Source organism: Lonchura striata, chromosome 6 (genome assembly GCF_046129695.1).
Source record: "Lonchura striata isolate bLonStr1 chromosome 6, bLonStr1.mat, whole genome shotgun sequence".
Lineage (NCBI taxonomy): Eukaryota > Metazoa > Chordata > Aves > Passeriformes > Estrildidae > Lonchura > Lonchura striata.
In genome coordinates this window covers 2,111,086-2,132,261 of record NC_134608.1, presented here as the reverse complement: position 1 = coordinate 2,132,261, position 21,176 = coordinate 2,111,086, and the positions used below count along the sequence as shown (strand labels likewise).

The 21,176-nt window shown below is 42.2% G+C and overlaps 1 protein-coding gene across 2 annotated transcripts in view; it reads left to right on the top strand.

Moving 5' to 3' along the window:
* The window catches only part of MAP4K5 (mitogen-activated protein kinase kinase kinase kinase 5), a 60,138-nt gene that overhangs the window by 15,342 nt on the left and 23,620 nt on the right, over positions 1 to 21,176 (top strand). For both annotated transcript variants that reach the window (XM_021536073.3, XM_077783873.1), the window contains exons 2-9: positions 4,356 to 4,413; positions 15,298 to 15,388; positions 16,533 to 16,597; positions 17,501 to 17,556; positions 18,009 to 18,056; positions 18,145 to 18,187; positions 19,332 to 19,404; positions 20,964 to 21,095. In XM_021536073.3, coding sequence (XP_021391748.2) covers positions 4,356 to 4,413; positions 15,298 to 15,388; positions 16,533 to 16,597; positions 17,501 to 17,556; positions 18,009 to 18,056; positions 18,145 to 18,187; positions 19,332 to 19,404; positions 20,964 to 21,095 — 566 coding nt within the window. The remainder of the gene's footprint in view (positions 1 to 4,355; positions 4,414 to 15,297; positions 15,389 to 16,532; positions 16,598 to 17,500; positions 17,557 to 18,008; positions 18,057 to 18,144; positions 18,188 to 19,331; positions 19,405 to 20,963; positions 21,096 to 21,176) is intronic.

The window sequence follows — 21,176 nt, the reverse complement described above, 5'->3', positions numbered from 1 at the left end:
ATGGGGCTCTTGATCCAAGGCTGGAGATGAGACAGTGACCGTGGGGAGAGGAGAGGATTTCACCATGGAAATTGAAAATACTAATTTGGAGCCTGTCAGAGGGCTGTTGCTGCATGAATCTTCCCTTTCTCTTCTTCTGTGGTTAGGAAGAGGACACTGAGCACAGACTCAAATGTCCAAAATTCCCCCATTTTTGCCCATCTCACGTGGCTCAGCACTGTGGACCCCCTGGGCTGGAGCTGTTTGGCTTGCACTCTTGAAAACAAATAAAACACAGTGCAGAGTGCATAACTGGTTCTGAAACCAGTTCTCAGTGTTATTTCTGGTCATTGGCTAGAGAAAATGTCCTCCCCTGAGTGTTTTCTCAGGTGTGGTGTTTGGGTGTGCAGTGGGAACATCGCACACAGGGGTTGCCATGAGCCTCACCTCGGGTTCCATTGTGCCACAGCAGCTGTTTGGGAGGAAAGTCAGATCTCAGTGGGAAAACCCAATGATTTTTTTGTGTGTAATACTACAAAACCCTCCCAGCTCCCCAAAATAGACCTACTAACAGTCACGTTGGTGGGGTGGGATGTGCTCAGTCACTACAGCAATGCAATGGGATAGCCAAAAAAAAAAAAAAAAAAAGAGTACTTGTGTTTGTACTTTGTGTTTTGTTTTATTTTGAACACAGATTCCATGTGATGCTCTGCAGTGTTAGTATTCAGCTGCTAAAATATTCTGGAAGAGCTGTGCTCAGTGGGATGCTGTCACTCATCCTCTGTCAGGATGTGGGACAGTTGAAGAGGTGACCAAAAGGCCGCTGCCAAACTCTTCTTTCTCAGTAAATAAACTCTGTGAATGACATTGAGCAAATTAAAATTTGGCTGTGGTTCACCTCATTCAAGTACATCCTTGTTCTGATCCCATTCTTGTGTGGCTCATGTTGGAGCTTTGCAATCCTTCTGCAAAGGAATTAGTTTTAGTTTTCATTCTATAAGGAATATGAACTTCATGTTTGAAATAAAATTAGGATCAATACTAATAAAGGGCAAAAGCCCTGTCTTCCTCTTGGAGAAAGTCTTACAGCAAATGTCCTGGGAATTTGGGATCTGCTTCTGTCCTGTGGAACTGGACCATGTTGCTGATGGAGATGTGGACACCAACACTGAGTTTCAGCCTTTAGTGTCAAATGAATTCTTAGGAGGCTTTCTTATATATTGAAGGGATCAAGGCCAGAAGAATTAAAACAATAAAGACATCCAACAAGTTCTATATTCCTTAAAAGTGAAATATTAGAATTCAAAAGATACCATTGAAGTTCATTATATATATGTCATCTTTATGGAATGAATGCATATAAATGATTATTTTCTTTGTCAATAATAGCTCACAAGATACTGAATAGGTCTGGATTACTTGGAATGGAGTAACAGCTTCCCTGGCCTCTGGCTGATTTCAGCTGATTTTAAATTGAGACTTAAAATATGGAGGAGATTTCAAGGCATGAGGAGGAGGCAGATATTTTGCTGTTGGGCTCAGGAAATATAAATAACATGAGTCGAAGAACTGTAATTTCTTAGTCTGTAGTTCCCTCTCTGCAGTGCAGAATTATATCAGTAAGACAGACTGATAGATCATTAATTATTTTTTCACATTAGAGACTTATATTTTTGTCAAATACTATTTCTAGTCAAATTTCAGGTTTGATTCACAAAGCCAGTGACGTTGATGTGGTGCCTTCCTGTCTTTGACTTCCTTGGTAACTGCACAGTTCTTTAAAAAAAAAAAAAGAGAATGATGCAAACTGCAGTGACTCGTGGGAAATGAGGATTTATTTAATTAACACATCCCAAAGTGATCTGAGGAATCCTGATGTGACACTTTTCATATCTAGGTGTGTACAAGGAGAACCAGTTTTTAGCCCTCGCCTTGTTGCATTTTTAATGAGAGCAGTAATTCATTATTGATGGAGTGTTCAGCTGACAGGTGGCAGAGGGAAGGTGGAGCTGTGTGTCCCTGTGCAAAGCTGCTGCAAGCCAAGAGCAGGGAACAAAGCCTCTGGTGACATTTGGGTGACGTCCCTTGGGAAGCATTTTTGGGTGATTTGCTGTGTGCTCACATTGCCAGTGTCTAAACTGGAGATCTAAAACCATTCCTTGTCTGGGAGCATCCACACAGGGATTTTGAGGATCAGAGAATACTTGGGATTTTGCCTTTGGTTCTGGCACGACAGGAGTTAGTGATCACGTGTGGTCTTGGTGTCATCAACTCAAGAATGTGTCTGAGAAAGAGGAAAGCTGTGGGACCAGAAAACACAGACAACTTGATAGGTTTAGGTCATAAATATCAACCCAGTGGGGATTTTTGTGTGCCAGCAGGCAAAGTTTGATGGTTGAAACCCAAAATAGTCCATGTCCAAGCTATAGATTATATATGAGCTTAATGGTGATACTGGAAAGCAGCAGGACACGATTTAGTGGAATTGTGTCATGTGTGAGAGCTGGGAGCCAGGAACTGCAGAGTTCCCCAGCCTCAACCCTCAGATCCCAGCCAAGCAGACCTTTGGCAGACTCCATCCATTCCTTCAGGCTTCAGCATGACAGTGGCAGTTACTGCTTGTGTGGAAAAGGAATATTTGTGAGGAATACGATCCTTTTGGTACTCCAGGAGTGAAGCTGATACTCTGGAAAAGGTGCAGGCGACTTCATCTGAAGAGCTGAGCTGCTCCTGGATAAAAGTGTGGATAGTGGAGCATCCCTGCCTTCACTGAGATGCTGGGAACATCCCTGTTTCACATTGGTCTGACAAGACCAGAGCAGGTCTAATCCTTTATCCTAATCCATTATCCCACTGGGATCCACCTGCCCCTTCTGGATTTTGAAGGACACCAGAGATTTTGCTGTGGTCTAAACAAACACCTCGGTGGGAAGGTGCTTTCAGAAGTGGTGAATGTTTCCTTTGTGGTTTGCAGATGACTCTGAGTGATTTGGTCTGCAGATATTTGGGTCCCTCGTAGAGTTGTTCAGGTTCTCTTGAGATAAGTTGGGTCATATTTGTGTCCTTGACCTGCATTTTGAAACCCATCTCATGTCTTAGCCCTGCAGGACTTTGAAAGGCCAATCATTGGGTTTGGTTTGGTTGGGTTGGGTTGGGTTGGGTTGGGTTGGGTTTTTTTCCTGGCTGGAAAGCCTTTCCCTATTTTGAAGCTTGACTAAGTATTGATAAAACAGAGGGATTAATTCTTCAGGCTCTTGATGTTCCTGTTTTTAAGACTTCTTGTCCATGCACAGGAGAAGAGTGTTCTGTAATTACTTTCTTCACAGAGTCAAATTTCCTTTACATCCTCATCTTAAGTCCACATTGATTTAACTTGAAGCCAGTTTTCCCCCAATTTTCTGTAATTGACCTCTTCACTAGATTTCAGCTGTTCAGAAGACTCTGCATATTTGTTAGGGTAAGAATGGAATAATTGGAATTAAACTCCCGTAACTCTTGGATGCTCAGCCTAATTAAATCAGGTTGTGTGTTCTGAATAATAGTTCAGCCCTGGTGATGGTGCCTGAGTGATTTAGTTGCTAGAAAGTGTTCACAAAATCCCCTCTTAAAACTTTCTATATCTGAGGTTCCTGTAACATCTTCTTTCAGCACTGAATTCTCAGCTGAAATTTGGAGCATATCCAGAGAGGACAACTCTGTAGAGGCTTAATTGGAGCTGCTTCTTCTTCTGAGGGGGAGGATTGTGGGACCAAGGAAGGAGTTTGCAGAGTGAAGTTGTTGCAGGGAGCTGTGACTCATCCCTGGTGCCTTCGCGGTGCCTCTCCTGCCCCTCTCAGTTCCACTTTTGGTGCACACTGAGGTTTAGCACCATGAGAAGGGTGAGCCCCTGCTGCTTCCCTTAAAAATGGAATTTGAGAGGGGTGAACTCTCATTTCCAGGTTCAGGTTGGACATGAGGAGGAATTTCTTCCTCTAAAGGGTGGTCAGGGGTTGGAAGTGGCTGCCCAGGGAGGTTTGGAGTCCCCATCCCTGGAGGTGTCAGGGAATTCTGGATGTGGCTCTCAGTGCTCTGGGCTGGGTGACAGTCACAGGTGGGATGACCTTGGAGGGCTTTTCCAGCCTCAGTGATTCTGTGGTTTCCTGGTTGATGTTTTAAAGTCTGGAAAAGAACTGTCAGGAGCACTTCACAGTTCCAGCCAGGCTGGTGCTGTGCTAATTCCAAACCCAAATTATCCTCACCCACATTGGTCTCAGCTTTGCATTGTATTTGTATCAGACAACATCATATTTTTGCACAATCTGTAAGACTGTGATGTGCTTGAATTATGATTAAATATATCTTAACTATATCTAAATATATCTTAACTCTTGTTTCAGGCTAGAAATCTTCATACAGGAGAACTGGCTGCTGTAAAAATAATCAAGTTAGAGCCTGGTAAGTTTTACATTCTTTCCTGTATTTTTGAATCATATTTTCATTTTTTCCATGTGTTTATTTTCACCCACTGTGAAGTTCTAGACAAAAGAAGTGTTTAGGGTTGTTTTTTATTTTTTTTTGTAGTTTCAGTGGTTAGATGACAGGAAGCCCTGCAGGATGTACCACTGCTCTTGGCTGTGTCATGCTCACTATTTCCTTGTTTGTTCTTATCTGCCCGATCAATTGCTGCCTGAAGAGATGTTGCAATTACAACGTGTTATTAGTACAAAGAGGAGATTAGGGACAGATGGTAAATTGTGAGCTCTGAGCCAGTGAGGAGCTGGTGGGCTGTGGGAGTTGAAAGGGGGAAGGGATCAGGCAGTGATGCCAACTCCCACCAAAGGTGCACTGGGAAAGCCAGAGCCTGTGTTTGAATGTCATCTTTTCTTTCAGGGGGGTGGCTCCTACTGTCACTTCCCCACAGAGTTTCTGCCACTCCTCCTAAAAGCAGGAGACCCAGGGGATCTCCCTTGCTGCCCAGGGGATGTGCTGAGTTGGAGTTTAATCTGAATCCTGCAAAGAGAGTTGAAATCTGAAATTGTGTCCTGAGTGGAAATCATGGAATCCTGGAATGGTTTATGCTGGAAGGGTCACAAAATCCCAGAATTATTTGAATTGGAAGAGAACTTAAAGACCATCTGGGGCTGAAGGGCCTGAGGGGAGGGTTAATTTTTATTTCTGGTTGGTTCTGTGCAGAAAAAGAAATGAGTTTGAAGGCTAAAGGTAGAAAAAGCATGGGGAGACTCAGGGGAGAAGTGAAAACCTCTGCCTTTGGGTGACTGTGACTGCTCAGCCCCCTTGGCAGGTTTATTAGGTGGGCTCTAGTGATAAGGTTAATTAGGCAGTGGGGCCACAGGGACAATCCCTCAAACCCCGTGTGAGCTTCTATGGCCAGAATTTGGGGCAGTGGGGCTGTGGAGAGCCAACCACTCTCCGCAGCAGAGCGACGCTGTCGTGACAGAAGAGGGACAATAACAACCCAGTGCTACCTTGGTGAGAAGCTTCCTCCAGCACTGTGTCACTGCAGCTAATCCAAATGAAGTGTATCTGGTTTTATTCTGAATTTGAAGAACTGTTTTGGAAGCTGAAGTGAAGCAGGGGCTGAATCCTCTGTTGATAGAACTGAGGGAGGAGCTGGGTTCTGCCTTTCCTTGTCCACTGCTTCTTAAGCCCTACAGTGATAAATGCAAGACTCTGGCCCCAGTTTTAATTAGCACTGATGACCATGTCTTGTGTTTAATTATATTGGTCTGATCACCACAGGGAAGATATTTTTTCTGGTTTGTTTTGGTTTGGTTTTTTAATCCATCTTCTTTTAAATGTTGCCAACCTGATCTCCATCCATCTCATGTACACCCACAGCCTCCTGGCAGGGATCTTGTTGGGTGCTTGGTTTTCAAGGAGGATTCACAGCATTTATTTACTTACTTTCTCCTTTTCCAGTTCTCATGTTTGAAATACTCAGATTTTTAAAGAAATTATTAATTGGCTGCTACACACTTCAATTTTCTGACTAATTTTAGGGGTTTTGAGTAGTTTTTGAAGACTGTAAATTGCAGGACACTGCAATTCCTGGACCAAGTCAGGAACCATTGGAATTCCCTGTCGTGGTTTCCTGGGAAGGGCAGCCCCTCCAAACATCAGCACAAGTAGTGTACAGCTGGAATAAAAGTAATAATTAATGATAAATTAATAATTAATGATAACTTTCTATTCTATTCTATTCTATTCTATTCTATTCTCTTCTATTCTATATTGTATATTATATATTAGTAATTAATAATAAATTTCCTAAATTAGAGAGTGAAGAAATAGGCTTGGGAGTTATATACTGCATCTTCTGGAGAGGAGGAGGAGGAGGCTCATCTATGGCAATTAATTAGCTGATGGAAAAATAAGAGCTCCAAACTCAATGCTTGATTAATCCATAGACAGGGGAATTGGGAGCAAAAGACTCTGAAGCAGAGAGTGCTCCAGAGGAGGTGGGGAATGTGTTGAATAAAAGCTGAAGGAACTGCACTCAGAAAAATAGCAGGATTTGAGGAGATTCAGGATACTGTTGGCATGGCAGGGGTGAGTCCTGGTTTGTTCCTGTTCCTTCCTCATCTCCTGCAGGTAGTGAGTGAGTACCCAAAATGAGCTGGAAACAGATCCCAGCATGGGTATGTATTTATTTTATTTCATCAGCTCCTACCTTTGTCTCTTCTCCAGACAAAGAAAACAAACTCAGCTTTGAAGGTTGCTGTCAGTAATTTATTTGAATTTGGGGCAGTTCTCTAGGTCTGCTCCCACAGTCACTTGGAGTCAAAATAGTTTTTTTCCCTTTTCTGGTTTTTTTCTTTTTTGGCATGGACTTTGGAGAGCATTAGGCAAAAGTATTATAGCACGCTAATGACATTTCCCAGCATTCCCTGAGTACAAATGCTTCAAATAATTTGAGAGCCAATTCTATTTCAGAAACTAATCCAACTGTACTCAGCAGCACAGCAGCCAAAACTGTCTGAAACACTAAAGCCTCTTCCTTCTATGGGTTTAGCAGATGAATCTAGAGGGGACTCAATACAAAGAGGGAACTATTTGCCAGTGGAGTTTTCAGCCACGGAACTTTCTCCCTGGGAGAATATCATAAAAAGTATTTTTAAATATGCTAATCTCTGTTTTAAATACTGCTGTCATGATAAATGCCCTCTGTCGTGTTCAGAACCTTCTGCAAGTTTACAGAAGAATCTCACTGCTGGGTTTTTGGGGGTTTTTTTGCTCCAACGATTGCATTTTCCATTTGAGATCCCAGAAATGGGCAGTTACCTGTTTCAAGTTGGCTGTAAAACTGGACAGGGATCTGTAGGAGGCAGAGTTGTGCAGAGGTGTGAGATGTGCTCGGTGCATTCCAAGCCAGCTCTGCTTCATGAGGTGTGTGTGCAATCCCATGGTTCAGCCAGCTCAGGAAGGGGATTTTCCACACAGGAGAAGAGCCACGGGGCTGAGTCAGGGGCACAAGGGGGTCTGGCCCCTCTGGACCACGAGAGCAGCACAGCAGAGCTGCCCTGTCAGCCCAGGGCCCTTGGGGACTCAGGTAAGGCAGCCTCACTTCCCATACAATGAATTCCCCAAAGGTGACATGAGCTATGGAGAAGAACCAGCCTGAGGCTGATTTGAACTAAGCCTGCTGGGCTTGAACCATTGTTGGCAGCACCTGGCTTTGAAGAAATATGAAAATAACTTCTCATTACCACACACACCTTCCGTGCCTCGTGCCGTGCAGCCTGGTTGGGTTTGGGATCGTGTCTGGGGCTGAATTCCTGAGGTTCCAGGAGTTCCAGAGCCATTAAAGGCTGGACATGGCCTGTGTGTGCCATTCCATGTCCCACGTGGTGCTGCCACAGCCTCAAAGCTGCTCAACCCCACACAGAGAAAAGCAGAGGCAGTGTGGACTTGGAATCCACAGTACCCAGAGTTTTAATTATATTCACCTTGTTGAAATGGGGTCAGATTTTATTTTGCATCCTTATAATGAATTTATAATTTGCTGTCCTTCTTAAGAAAAGTGTGGATCCAGAGCAGGCCCCAGGTAGTGCAAGTTTTCACTTAAAACAGTTTTTGGGATGGGGAAAGTTGACAGAAGGGATTGTAGTGGGGGAAGGAAGTGCTACAAGTAGGGAAGAAGCTGCAAAGTCCCACATTTGACTTGGAAAGTAATGCAGAGTGTGACACTTGGGGTGAATTAGGAGAACACATCATTTGGCAAAATACATCAAGAAAAATAGCAACAGGGAAAAGGGAGAGTGAAGATCAAAGACTGAGCTGTACAACAGTGGGGAAGTAAGGCAAGGAGAGAGGAGAAGAAACTGCTAAGAGAGAGGAATCTCAGAATCCCTGAATGGTTGGGGTTGGAAGGGACTTTAAGGATCATCCAACCCACCCCTGTCCTGGGCAGGGACACCTTCCACCATCCCAGGCTGCTCCAAGCCCTGTCCAACCTGGCCTTGGACACTCCAGGGCTGGGACAGCCACAGCTTCTCTGGGCAATAACAATTATATATGTTTAATTACCAATTCTATGTTGAGAGGCTGCTCATTGAAAGGACCCAGGCAGGGCAGAAGAGAAAATCCACAGGTAAATTGTTCTGGTGTTGGAGCACTCACTCCAAACTCGGGTGTGCTCCTCGCTGTGGGACTTGTGGTAGCACATCACCATCAGAAATATTTTGTATCAGCAGAGAGATAATGAGGACCATCAGTGGTTAGCAGTTGGCAGCTCCATGCCCAGCAGGAAAATCTGCTGGTGGAAACATCACTGTTTCCAAATAGCTGTTCCCTGCTTGGAATCAAGTTTCTTGAGTTTCAAGTTTGGGGAATTGAAATTCTTTCTGTTGGACTGCAGGTTTCCATGAGTCCTGTGAAAAGCAGGCTGGATAAAACAGCATATAAAAAAAACTTCTATAGAAGATATGGATAAAACAGGATCAAAGATCCTGCATTTTGGGAAAGCCATCCCTTTCATCAGCACAGCCAGAACCTTCCTGAGGTTCAGGAGAGTGGTTTGGAGTGAGTGACTGGGATCTGTTGGAGCACAGGGATGTTGGGAAGTCAGCACAGAGCTCACCTGTGTGAGAGGCTGGGAGAGCTGGGAATGTTCCCCTGGAGAGGAGAAGCTCCACAGAGAGCCCCGAGCCCCTTCAGGGCCTGAAGGGGCTCCAGGGGTGCTGGAGAGGAGCTGTGGATGTTGCCTGGCTGGGGAGTTTGTGGACTGGGGCAGATAGCTGTCATTCCCATAGGGATTCCTCTCCTTGTTTGGGAAATCAGGTTGTTGAAATAAGAAATGTTTGAGGAATGGCTGCAGTGGTGTGACCCTGCTCTTCGTCCTTCAGTGTCCCTTACAAGTGTCCCTCCAATCCTGTTGTTAAATGTCATCTAATTTTTAACTTACAAATGTTAATTATAGTATTAAAAATCCCACATCTTCATTGCAGTATTAACAATCCAGGTCAAGCTGCCTGGAGAGGTTTGGGAGTCACATCTCCATGTCCATCAGCGTGGTGGGGAATGTGAGGGATTGGACAAGAGTACTGCACCTTGAAGGTCTGGTCTCTTCAAATGTGCCTCTGTCCCACCCTCTGGTGACACTGGGCTGTCTCTGAATGCCACCACTTCTCTCCTCCCTCTGCTCCAGCTCCCACACAGCACCAGCTCCGTGGTGAGCTTAGAAGTGATGCAGAATAAACCAATTTAAAACAAAACCCAGCAGTTTCTCATGCAAGAAGTCACAGCTCTTCCCAGGGGTTGTTGTGACAAGTGACCTGGGGTCTTCTTGCAGGATGGGACCACTCAAAGCAGTGGAGCATGTGAAAATATAATAATATATTTATATTATAATAGGAATAAACTTGACTAAAAACCATCAGGATCAGGAATGCCCAAAGGCCCAGCAGTGCTGTGTGGTGGGCACAGGAGCCAGCAGAGCCTTCCCGTGCTGCAGGGTCCAGGGTACAGCTGCTCTTCATCCAGGAACACATGGCAGGATCTCTCTACATTCCAGCTCTGCATAGAATCACAGAGTCATGGAATGGTTTGGGTTGGAAGGGACCTAAAGATCATCCAGTGCCACCCCTGCCATGGCTGGGACACCTTCCACTGTCCCAGGCTGCTCCAAGCCCTGTCCAACCTGGCCTTGGGCACTGCCAGGGATCCAGGGGCAGCCACAGCTGCTCTGGGAATTCCAGCCCAGCCAGGAATTCCCAGTTCCCAATCTCCCACCCATCCCTGCCCTCTGGCAGTGGGAGCCATGCCCTGGGTCCTGTCCCTCCATCCTTGTCCCCAGTCCCTCTCCAGCTCTCCAAGGGGCTCTGAGCTCTCCCTGGAGCTTCTCCTCTCCAGGGGAACATTCCCAGCTCTCCCATCCTCTCACACAGGTGAGCTCTGCAAGTAGAATAACTCACAGTTGTTGATGTGCCACCAATTTCCTCCGTGATCTTCCATTTAAATTTGGATTTATCATGAATTTACCAGCCCTTACCTTGCTCAGCTGCTGGGATGGGCTCAGATCCCACCCCCACGACAGGGGTTGGGTCCTGGCAGCTGGGGACAAGCAGCCTCTTGTGCTGTCCAAGGAGAATATTCCACTGTGGGGCTGTGTCCCTCTCTGCAGAGGTAAAACCCCACAGCAGAGGAGGCTGCAGAGGCTCAGTGCCTGCTCAGTCTCAGACTTTGCAGCATTCCCTCGATGGATGTTCCTGCCTGGTGTGCCACACATCCCAAAACTGCCAACACGTGAGCAGGCAAAACCCAATTTTCCCAATTCCCTGTTATTCACCATCAAATGCCTGACTGCTAAACCAGATTTTTTTTTTTTTTTTTTTTTGTATGGATATTTTGTCACCTTTGGTCTAATTCTTTTTATCTTGTTGTCTCCCTCTCAATGATGTATTTTCTACAAATTCTGTCTGTTTTTTTCCTGCTATCCAAGGATATTTAATTTTTGCCCTATTCCAGTGTCTTTTGCCAAGATTAATACTCCAGCTGCCTGGAAACTCTGAATTAGTTTATTTTGTATTCATTCTTGTAATCTTTGAGCAACTATACATCTTCTCTCCTATCTGTCTGTCTCATCTTTCAGAATCATTTCCTCCGTATTTTAGCCAAACTTTTCTCATGGATAACTTCTCTTCTTTCCATCTGTTTGCTACTTCTCTATCAGCTCCCTGTCTTCTTTCTTCTTTCTCTTCCAAATCCTGTCCCCCCCCTTTCTCTGTAAGTAACCTCCATTTCTTGCACGAATTCTTCATTTATAAATAGCAAATCACAAGATCATCTTTGCTGGCTGCCTTTACTACAGGCAGCATCATTCCAAGTCACTCCTGGTGGGTTTTGTTGAGTGTTTTCTTATTTTTTTTTTCATTTGTTGGAAATTTCAACGAAAAAATTGTTGGAAATTTTAAACATCCCAGATTCCCATCCCTGATATTACTCCAGTTAGGAAAAAACCTTTTCATCTGTCCAGGAAGTGTAGCTTAAGGCAATTTAAGCCCATTGCTAATTGTCCTGTTGTAAAACTGGAAACAGATTATCCCTTCTCCCCACTTCTCTGCTATCTTTTATGTGCATGAAGGTTGTTATCATTTCTATGTCAGTCCTTTTCTAGCCCAAAAATCTGCATTCCCTTCAATTTTCCCCCATTAGTCACGGTTCCTAGAACTGCCTTGGCGATCCATGCACAGCTCCAGCTGCTCCCTGCAAGGTTTTGCTTTTTGGGGAAGCTTCTCAACATGATTTTCACATGGGGCACTGTGGAGTCTTTGCTTCTTTTTGCCAGGGTCAGGACTAAATGGTGAGATGGTATTTCTTTTTAGGACTCGGATGTTTGTTAGTTCTTACCTCTGTCTGGGTTTGAAAAGCCGGGTGTCTGCTGAGGAAGGCAGGAGCCTCCCCTGAAATGGAAAATGTAAACCCCCTCCTTCTCAATTGTTGTAATTTTGAAATTAAGGGGCTCTCAGGCAAAGATATGGGAAGAGGAATAACAGTTATTTACTAGGAAAATTAAAAATATAAATGCAATAGTACAAAAAAACACCCAAACCCATGGAGAAGAAGGGGAAGAAGAAGGATTAGCCTCCACCCTAAAACCTCCATCTTGCTTTGTATCTATTACTATATTCTAAACACTTAAACTCTGAGTTTTCCAGCCTGTGATATCACACACTTCTATTCAAACTCCACCCCCACAATCCCAGCTCTGCCATTCCATTCTGGAAGCTTCTCCACGGCCTCAGGTCAGTGCAGAGTTCTCCTGGGGGTCAGAGTCTGTCAGCACAGAAAGTCTGAAATTCTCAGCAATTCTCAGGGTTCCCACAGGTCAGGATTCAGCTGTGCTGAAAGGCTGCAGCTGGCATTTCAAGGATTCTTTGATTTGAAGAGGCCACTTGGATTTGGCATTGGATCCTCTGAGCTCATGGACAACGGGTAGTGGAGAAAGAATGAATTTTTTCACGGTGGGCTGGGAGGATTTTGCTTTCAACTTTGTTTAGATTTGACTTTCTTAAAAAGGCTCGAGTAGTTTGAAAATGCTCCAGTTGTCTGTGAGAGTTCAACTATTTCCTTCCGGAAGTTTGTTGGAGAAATGGGAGGAATGAACCAATGAGATTTAAACTTGAATTAAAGAATCTTATAAAAATGAATGAGAGGGACTTTGAACAAGGGTCTGGGGGAACAGGACAAGGGGGAATGGCTTTAAAATGGGAGAGGGTAGATTTAAGCTGGATATTGGGAAGGAATTCCTGGCTGGGAGGATGGTGATGCCCTGGCACAGGTGCCCAGAGCAGCTGTGGCTGCCCCTGGATCCCTGGCAGTGCCCAAGGCCAGGCTGGAAATCGGGGCTGGGAGCATCCTGGGATAGTGGGAGGTGTCCCTGCCATAGCTGAGGTGGGACTGGATGGGATTTAAGTTCCCTTCCAAACCAACCCATTCCATGATTGTCTAAACTCAGGAATCCTTCACTGACAGCGATCATTTAAAAGCAGAATGTGTGAATCCAAGCAAAGCTGTAGCTGCAGGGAACCCCTAAACCAATTCCAGTGTGAAATCTGTGCTAATTTTATGGAAATTGTGTTGCCTTCTCTCTTTTTCATTGGTTAAAAAAAATTCTACTGATGTTTATAAAAAGCCTCTTGACATTTGAAACTTCTCTACTACTGTTTTCCTGCCCCAGTGAAGTGTTTCTTCATATCATTCAAAATCAAGAAGCCTGTGAGGATTTACTTAAATTAGTCAGGGCTGGATTCCTGTGAGTGGGTTCCCTTTTACATTTGTATTTTGAAGTTATTTTCTTAAATAAAAGCCTGGCAGTCACTGAGACATAAAGGTTGTGATAATTTCTTTCTTAACACACTGCTACTTCTTTTGCCAGCAACATTGCTCTCAGGGAAGCTGCCTCAAAGCTCAGCAAATATAAACATCTGTTTTAAAAGAGGTTATTAAAAATACTAGCTGTGCTGCTACTTAAATAAACACATGAAGAATTCAATTTACACCAGTGCTTGAGTCCTCTTGGACTTGTCAAAATCATCTAAATTAAAGGGAGCAGGATGAAGCTCTTCATGTTTTCTGGGTTGGACATCTCTGACTTTTATATAGGAGGGAATTTTACTGGGCAAACTTGAAACAAAAGTAAACATCCCAGAATAATTTGGGTTGCAAGGGACAATAAAGCTCATCCCATTCCAGCCTTGCCATGGCAGGGAAACCTCCCACTATCCCAGGCTGCTCCAAGCCCTGTCCAGCCTGGCTTTGGGCACTGCCAGGGATGCAGGGGCAGCCAGAGATGCTCTGGGCACCTGTGCCAGGACCTCCCACCCTCATAGGCAGGAATTCCTTCCCAAAATCCCATCAATATGTCCCATTCTTCACTTTAAAGCCATTTCCCCTTGTCCTTCCATGCCAAATGATGAAAAAAGTTAATAATCTATAAAATAATGAAAGCAGAGCTGCAGAGTTTCAGTTCAGGATTCTGGGGAGAACATCTTCTGCTTGGAAATTCTCTCAAGGGGATTTATTATGTCTGTAAATACAAACAGAAATTATATATCTGAAATGATTGCTTTTTTAACTTATAAAAAATTACCCTTTTATGTTAAAGTGGCATAAACATGCCCTGCTCATAATGATTTTTTTTTTAGTAGATCCTTCTTTTTCACACACAAAAAAAAAAGATATTTAGGATGTGCCAATGTGCACAATCACCCAACCCCCCCTCCTGAGCTCTGAGTCAGCTGAGTGGGCGTGCAGGCTCATATGCTCCATCCAGGTCCCTTGGGAATGAAATATTCCTCATAACCAGCCTGTGGAACGTGGGCTCTGCTCTTTCCAGGCTCTGGAATTCAGCAATCCTCCCTGTTGGGAGCCTTGTGCTGGAAGCAGCTGGATGGAAACAAAGATTGAAAAGTAAATTTTGAATTTACTCCCATCTGTCCCGGGATCCCTGTGCTGCTTTCCTGGAGCCCTCTGAACTCGTGGTCACTCTCAGGCCACCAGCTCTGGTGGTCTCCAAGAAATATTTGTGCAAGCCCTGCTCTCTTGGTCTTCAAAAAATATTTGTGCCTCACTGTTGGAGCTCTGAGAATTGCTGAGAATTTCAGACTTTTTGTGCTGACAGACTCTGACCCCCAGGAGAACTCTGCATTGACCTGAGGCTGTGGAGAAGCTTCCAGAATGGAATGGCAGAACTGGGATTGTGGGGGTGGAGTTTGAATAGAAGTGTGTGATATCACAGGGTGGAAAACTCAGAGTTTAAGGGTTTAGAATATAGTAATAGATACGAAGCGAGGTGGAGGTTTTAGGGTGGAGGCTGATCCTTCTTCTTCCCCTTCTTCTCCATGGGTTTGGGTGGTTTTGTGTAATTGGATAAAAAAATCCACATTGCAGGCATGAGTGGTTGGTTATTGTGTTAAAAGTGAAAATAATTGAGGTGTCATTTCTTAATTGGACAGTTTGTCCTTAAAAGGCCTTGTAGAAAGGGATACAGCTCCATTTTTTAATTTATTAAAATGAAGTGCTGCAGAACTCAGGGTTTGTGAGACTGGTACAGAGATAAAAACTAGGAAACATCTGAGCCTGACTGTGAACCATCATCTCGAGTGCCTTCAATCCCAACCTCCAGAGAGGTGCCAAAAAGAAGCCAAAATCCAGCACCTCACAAAGCACAGCACAAGGAATCCAGCTGGGGTGGTGGGCTGGCCTGCTCAAGGGGTTGGCTGGGGTCCAGACCCTTGGAATGTTTTCCCAAATTCTGTGCACCCCTCCAGTGCCCTCTGAACGTTCATGATGTAACCCTGGCTGCTTCCTGTTTTTCAGGAGATGACTTCTCACTGATCCAGCAAGAGATATATATGGTTAAAGAATGCAAACATTGCAACATCGTCGCCTATTTTGGGAGTTATCTCAGGTAAATCCCACTTTTTATATCAATATTCCTGCTGGTTCTCTCCTAAAACAATCCCAGTTTGGTTTAGTCCTTGTGTCCTCATTAAATCTTCTTCCAGAGGTTGAATTGCCCTTGGTGTTTCTTTTTTTTTTTTAAAGCCAACCCAGTTGGCTTTAAAAAACAAAAGTGACTAATATTTTGTTTTCTCTGCTGGCCAAAAGGCTGGAATATTTTTATCACTAGGAACAGAAAGGAACTTTTCCCTTGGAGACTCTTGCACCATGTCCAGTCCTACTCACACATTTATCAGTTCTAATATAAAAGCAGCTCATTATTTCTCTAGAGCAGAATTGCCTTTGGATATTTTATTTAATTATAGTTGTCTGGCCTATGAAAGTATGGCTGGGGAGTTAAAAATTTGAGCTGCTGATAATAACATTTTTCAGTTCTGGTGTAACAGAGGCAAAACCAAGGTGCTGTCAGCTCCCTGCACCTTTCATTAAATATCATACAGGAAATCTGGGAATATTCTCAATTTCTGTGCAACTCTGCCATTTATCAGTTGGCTCTGTGGGAATATCAATCTGCACTTTGCCTGCTTGGTCTTTTTTCTAAGAGACTTCATCTTTTTCTTGAATGGCTGCATTTAAATAATCCCTGCAGCCCAAATAGACTCAACTGGAACTAAATGGCCAAATTTATAATTCCACATTTTGGGCGTCATGAAGACTTTTTTAGATATAATGAGGTTATTTCAATTTAAGATTGAAACACTGAGTTTAGTGTGATATTTAATTACACTAAATTTTGCAGATCGCAGATAAACCTCAGTGTTTTATTGTAGAGTTAAAGCACCACCTTTTATGTTTAATGATGTTTAAATATTTCTCAGGGACTTTGGCATAAAACTTTTGTTTTGACTGGTGAAAATTACATTTTTCTATTTTTAGATCAATATTTTTGTATTGATAACATGAGAATTTATATTAATAACATGAGAATTTATATTAATAACAGTGTAACTGCTGGTCATGTATCATAACGTGTATTTTAAACAGAGAGTGATCAAGACTAATAGAAAATAATTTAAATTATGATGATTAACTCTGTTCTTCATCCAGATCAATCACTTTCTGATGCCTGTATTTTAATTTTGTTTTGGTAGCCGTGAGAAGCTGTGGATATGCATGGAATACTGTGGTGGGGGATCCCTCCAGGACATTTACCATGGTATTTGGGCAATTATTTTCACATTTTTGCAAAAAGAAAAATAAATAATAAACCTGCAGGGAACGGTTGGTATTGGATGTGGGGGGTTTGGGGGGATACAAACTGTTTTTTAGCTACCCTCAGTAGATTTTGAGAGCACTTTTCAGATATGGTGACCAGCATTTTTAATATTTATAATATTGACATTTTAATATTGACATATTATTTGTTATTTAATATTTGACATTTATGGCAGAACACTTGGATATGGGGTGAGGAAGCAGTTTTCATTGGGAAATCTCAACATTTGATCTTTTAAGGGGAAAAATTATTCTTATTCCTGCCCCTGTGAAATACCATCTCACTCTTGTATTATTTTCCTTCCTGAAGTTCTCATCTGGAGTTGTTGATGCTGTAGAATAATTTATTAGAATTGTTGGAAAAACAGTTGGGGACTTGCTGTGCCTTTAAATGATAACACTGAGGTTTTGGATGCCTGAGCTCTTTCTGCTTTATTTTTCAACTATTTGGTAGAAATCCTTTAAAACAATTCCAAACTCCTTAGATAGTCCCTGATGTGAGACATTCCCATTTCTAATATTAAAATATCAGCAGAAGTCACTTTCAGTTTCCTGACACTAACAGAGTACTACAAAATCATTTGTAAAATCATAATTAGATGCTGTGAAAACGGGTTTTCTTCTCACTGTGGGTATTGTCCTCTGGGATGGGGCTGTTTGGGGTTTTTTTTACAGAAAGCCTTTCTGTAAAACAAGCAAACAAACCCCTCTTTTCAGCTCAGTGTACAATACAGACCATGTAAAACCAGCCTTTAACTTTGGCCTGGACAAACCACTTTTTGGCTGCTTCACAGTGTTATTTATCTATGTGTTGTAAACGTAATTTTTGTGTCTTTATTTCCAGTAACAGGACCTCTGTCAGAGTTGCAAATTGCTTATGTGTGCAGAGAAACTCTACAGGTAATGTACTTCTGCAGGTGCACAATAAAGTTTTTATTCCATGTCAATAGAGACAGAAAATTGGTTCAAATCCAACATTTCTATTGGGAATCAAGCAGACACAAATTAACCAGGGTAACCTGTTCTTTTCCATACTGTAAATAAAAATCACCAAGAAATTCTAGTGTGATATAGTGCAAATATTTGCTAAAATATTGAACTGCCTGTCTGCCCTGTGGTGGTAAATTTAATGATGTGTATGGGTAAAATACTGCAACCAGATAAATACAATTCTCTTTCATTTTGTGACTGCTGATAGCAAAAAATAAAAGATGAAGCACCCCTTATCTGCAAATCTCAAATGTCTCCATTTACAAATCAAATCTATTGAGAAGATTAAATTTATTAAATAGAATTGGCTTTGTAGGATGTTAACAAATGGCAGAATAATTCATTGTGTCTTTTATTTCCAGGGTCTTGCTTATTTACACATGAAGGGCAAAATGCACAGAGACATAAAGGTAACTTGGAACCTTGAGAAATTTATCTTACAGTTCCAAGTGCAGGAAAAATATTCCTGATCAATATTTTGAATTTATTTTGTTTTAGGGTGCAAACATTCTCCTAACAGACCACGGAGATGTTAAATTGGGTGAGTTGCCTGAGTTTTATAATACGGATTTAATTTCATTTATGGAGCCACGTGGATGTGGCACTTGGGGACATGGGGTAGTGCTGGGGAATGGCTGGACTCTATAATTTAAAGGTTTTTTCCAACCTAAATGATTCCATGATTATTTAGGGCCATGATGATAGAAGGTGATGACAAAGTGTGTATCCATGGCTAGGCTGTGTAGGAGATGAGTTTCGTATTCTATCAAGAAATTATCTATAATTTAATTATTCAATCACTGAGCCTTTAAACCTCCCAGATTTTCTTGGAATTTGCCAGGCTGGCATTACCTGGATGTCAGTTTTTATCCCTCAGAGTCTTTGAGGATGCCCTGTTTGGGGCAGCCTGTGGAAAAGTGGGATCTGATCCTGGCTCTGTGTGTGCTGTTGGGCAATTCCACAAAGGGGGAGGAGAGGAAAACTCCCAGATCTGCAGGGAAAAGCTGCCATGGGATGTCACCATCCCACTGGAATCAGGGCACCTTTGCCTCCAGAGCCCTGTGGGGAAGCAGGAATGCTGTGTTGGGAAAGGAGAGCTTTTTAAATAAAGGAAAAAGAGGAGTAAAACCTCAACACTGAGAGGAGATTCCAGTCCCTGCATTAAACTTGGCATACACAGTGGTACCTGCCTTTTGCCTGCCTGAATTTTCCCAAGTTATCTTCCAGCTTTCATGCCACCAATCAATCAAAGTAAAATGGATTTAAATGATTTTTGGCTCTGCAAGGCCAACTGATGTTTGAAAGTTCTGAGGGCAAGGGATGATTGAGTCTCCAGGGTGGAGAACAGATGCCCCATCACAGTTCCTCCATAAATAACACACAAAAGGTGCCTTTTCCAAGGCATGATGCTGTTTTTCCTCTTAAATTGAGTATCCAAAAATTCTGGTTGATGTATTGTGAGATGGAAAGAATTATCTAGGAGAGAAACTGTATGTAGAAAGAAAACTCTTTGATTTGAAGTCATGTCAGTGAAGACATTAATGATCTTATTATTAATCTTCATCTGTTTCCCTTAATGAATTTTTAATTTGCATGAAACACATGATTCTTCTTTCATCACACAGGAAGATTGGGGTCTTCAACTGTGATTTCTAAGGCTCTGATGGTTTGATTTTATTTTCCAGCTGACTTTGGGGTAGCAGCAAAAATAACAGCCACTATTGCAAAGAGGAAATCCTTTATTGGCACCCCTTACTGGTAAGAAACCACTTCGGTTGCTGTGCTGCAAAGCTGAGCCTATTTATGCCAAAAATCCTCCAACACACACATATGTCTATAGAAATTGCATAAATCCCCTTTCTTCCAAGTAAAATGCCCAGAGGGTAAAAATCTGGGAAACGCTGATCTGTTGCTGTAACAAAAGCTACTTGATATTTGAGGCAGGGTTTATTCCCAAATTTATCTTTGCAGATTATTTTCCCTTTTTGGGGGATACCAATGGTTATTTAGTTTCTCAGCCTTACATTTTTAGTGACTGAAACAGTGTCTTTATGATTTCTGTGCAGAATGGAAACCAGATTTCAGACTATCTTTTAATCATCCCTACTGATTAATGTCTGCACAAGGCAGCATTTGATATGCAAATAATCATATGCAAATAATCATATGCAAATAATCACCTCTGTGTCCAGAGATTATCCAATTGCATCCCCCTCCTAAGATGTTTATTTAAATCCATAAGGAGCTTTTGAGTGCTTTGTGTCCTTACTGTGCTCTTTAATTTGACATTTTTGCTGTATTTCTTGTTTGTTTTTATGATGCATTCAGCACATTTATTCTGTGTCCCTTAGTTTTGTTCAGATATTTAAAAAATGTTATACGCATTATGAAAAATGTACATTAATTGTCCTTAGGTCCTTAGATCCAAAATATTTCCAGAGCTTTAGGAAAAAAAAAAAAAAAAAAAAAAAACAAAGCCCTGAAATACATACTTTGTAGAATAATATTAAAACAAATAGAATCATCGTAAGTGTATAGCTTAAATTAGTGTGTAGTGTTTTATGTGTATGTTAGTAAAAACCTTAAAAGTATTTCTGTAATGATCAAAGCCCAATCTGAACATAAAATCCTTAACTTACTCTATTAGACATAAAAATGTGTAAGTGTATTGGTTAAATTAGTTTGTAATTTTTATGTATATGTTAATCAAAACATTAAAATATTAAAGTATTAATAAAATTTTGTTATAAAAATAAATTAATTTCTTAATTTTAAATTTAAGCTTTATGAAATAAATTCTTATCAAAGTGTTAATAAAAATTTTTTAAGTATTTCTGTAATGATCAAAACCCAGTCTGAACATAAAATCCTTAACTTACTCCATTAGACATAAAAATATTTGTATTCCTCCTGTTCATTCCTTCTTTCTTTCTTAGGGGGGAATATGAGATATTTTAAATTATAAATCATTGTCGCAGACATTAAAATATGTGTAATTTTTTATTATTTTTTATTTTATTTACATGTATTTATGTGGAAATACAGGTTGGATATTAGGAAAAATATTTTCATGGAAAGAGTGATAAAGCTCTGGAGGTGGTGGAGTCCCCATCCCTGGGTGTGTTTAACAAAGCCTGGATGTGGCACTGGGTGCCAGGGTTGAGTTGAGCTGTTGGGGCTGGGTTGGACTCCGTGGTCTTGAAGGTCTCTTCCAACCCAGTGATTCTGTGAATTTAATTTAATTCTATTTTTTTATGCACGTGCACAGTTGTGATTCTCCTTGAGGGCAGACACTGAAGGAAGTGTTGGTTTTGCAGGATGGCCCCCGAGGTGGCGGCGGTGGAGAAGAACGGGGGGTACAACCAGCTGTGCGACATCTGGGCCGTGGGCATCACTGCCATCGAGCTGGCAGAGCTGCAGCCGCCCATGTTCGACCTGCACCCCATGAGGTTTGTGCCCTGGGGGCTCCTCTGCCTGAATCCCAGCAGGAATTGTCAGGATTGTTTCCATGTCTGTCTTTAAGGCATTGG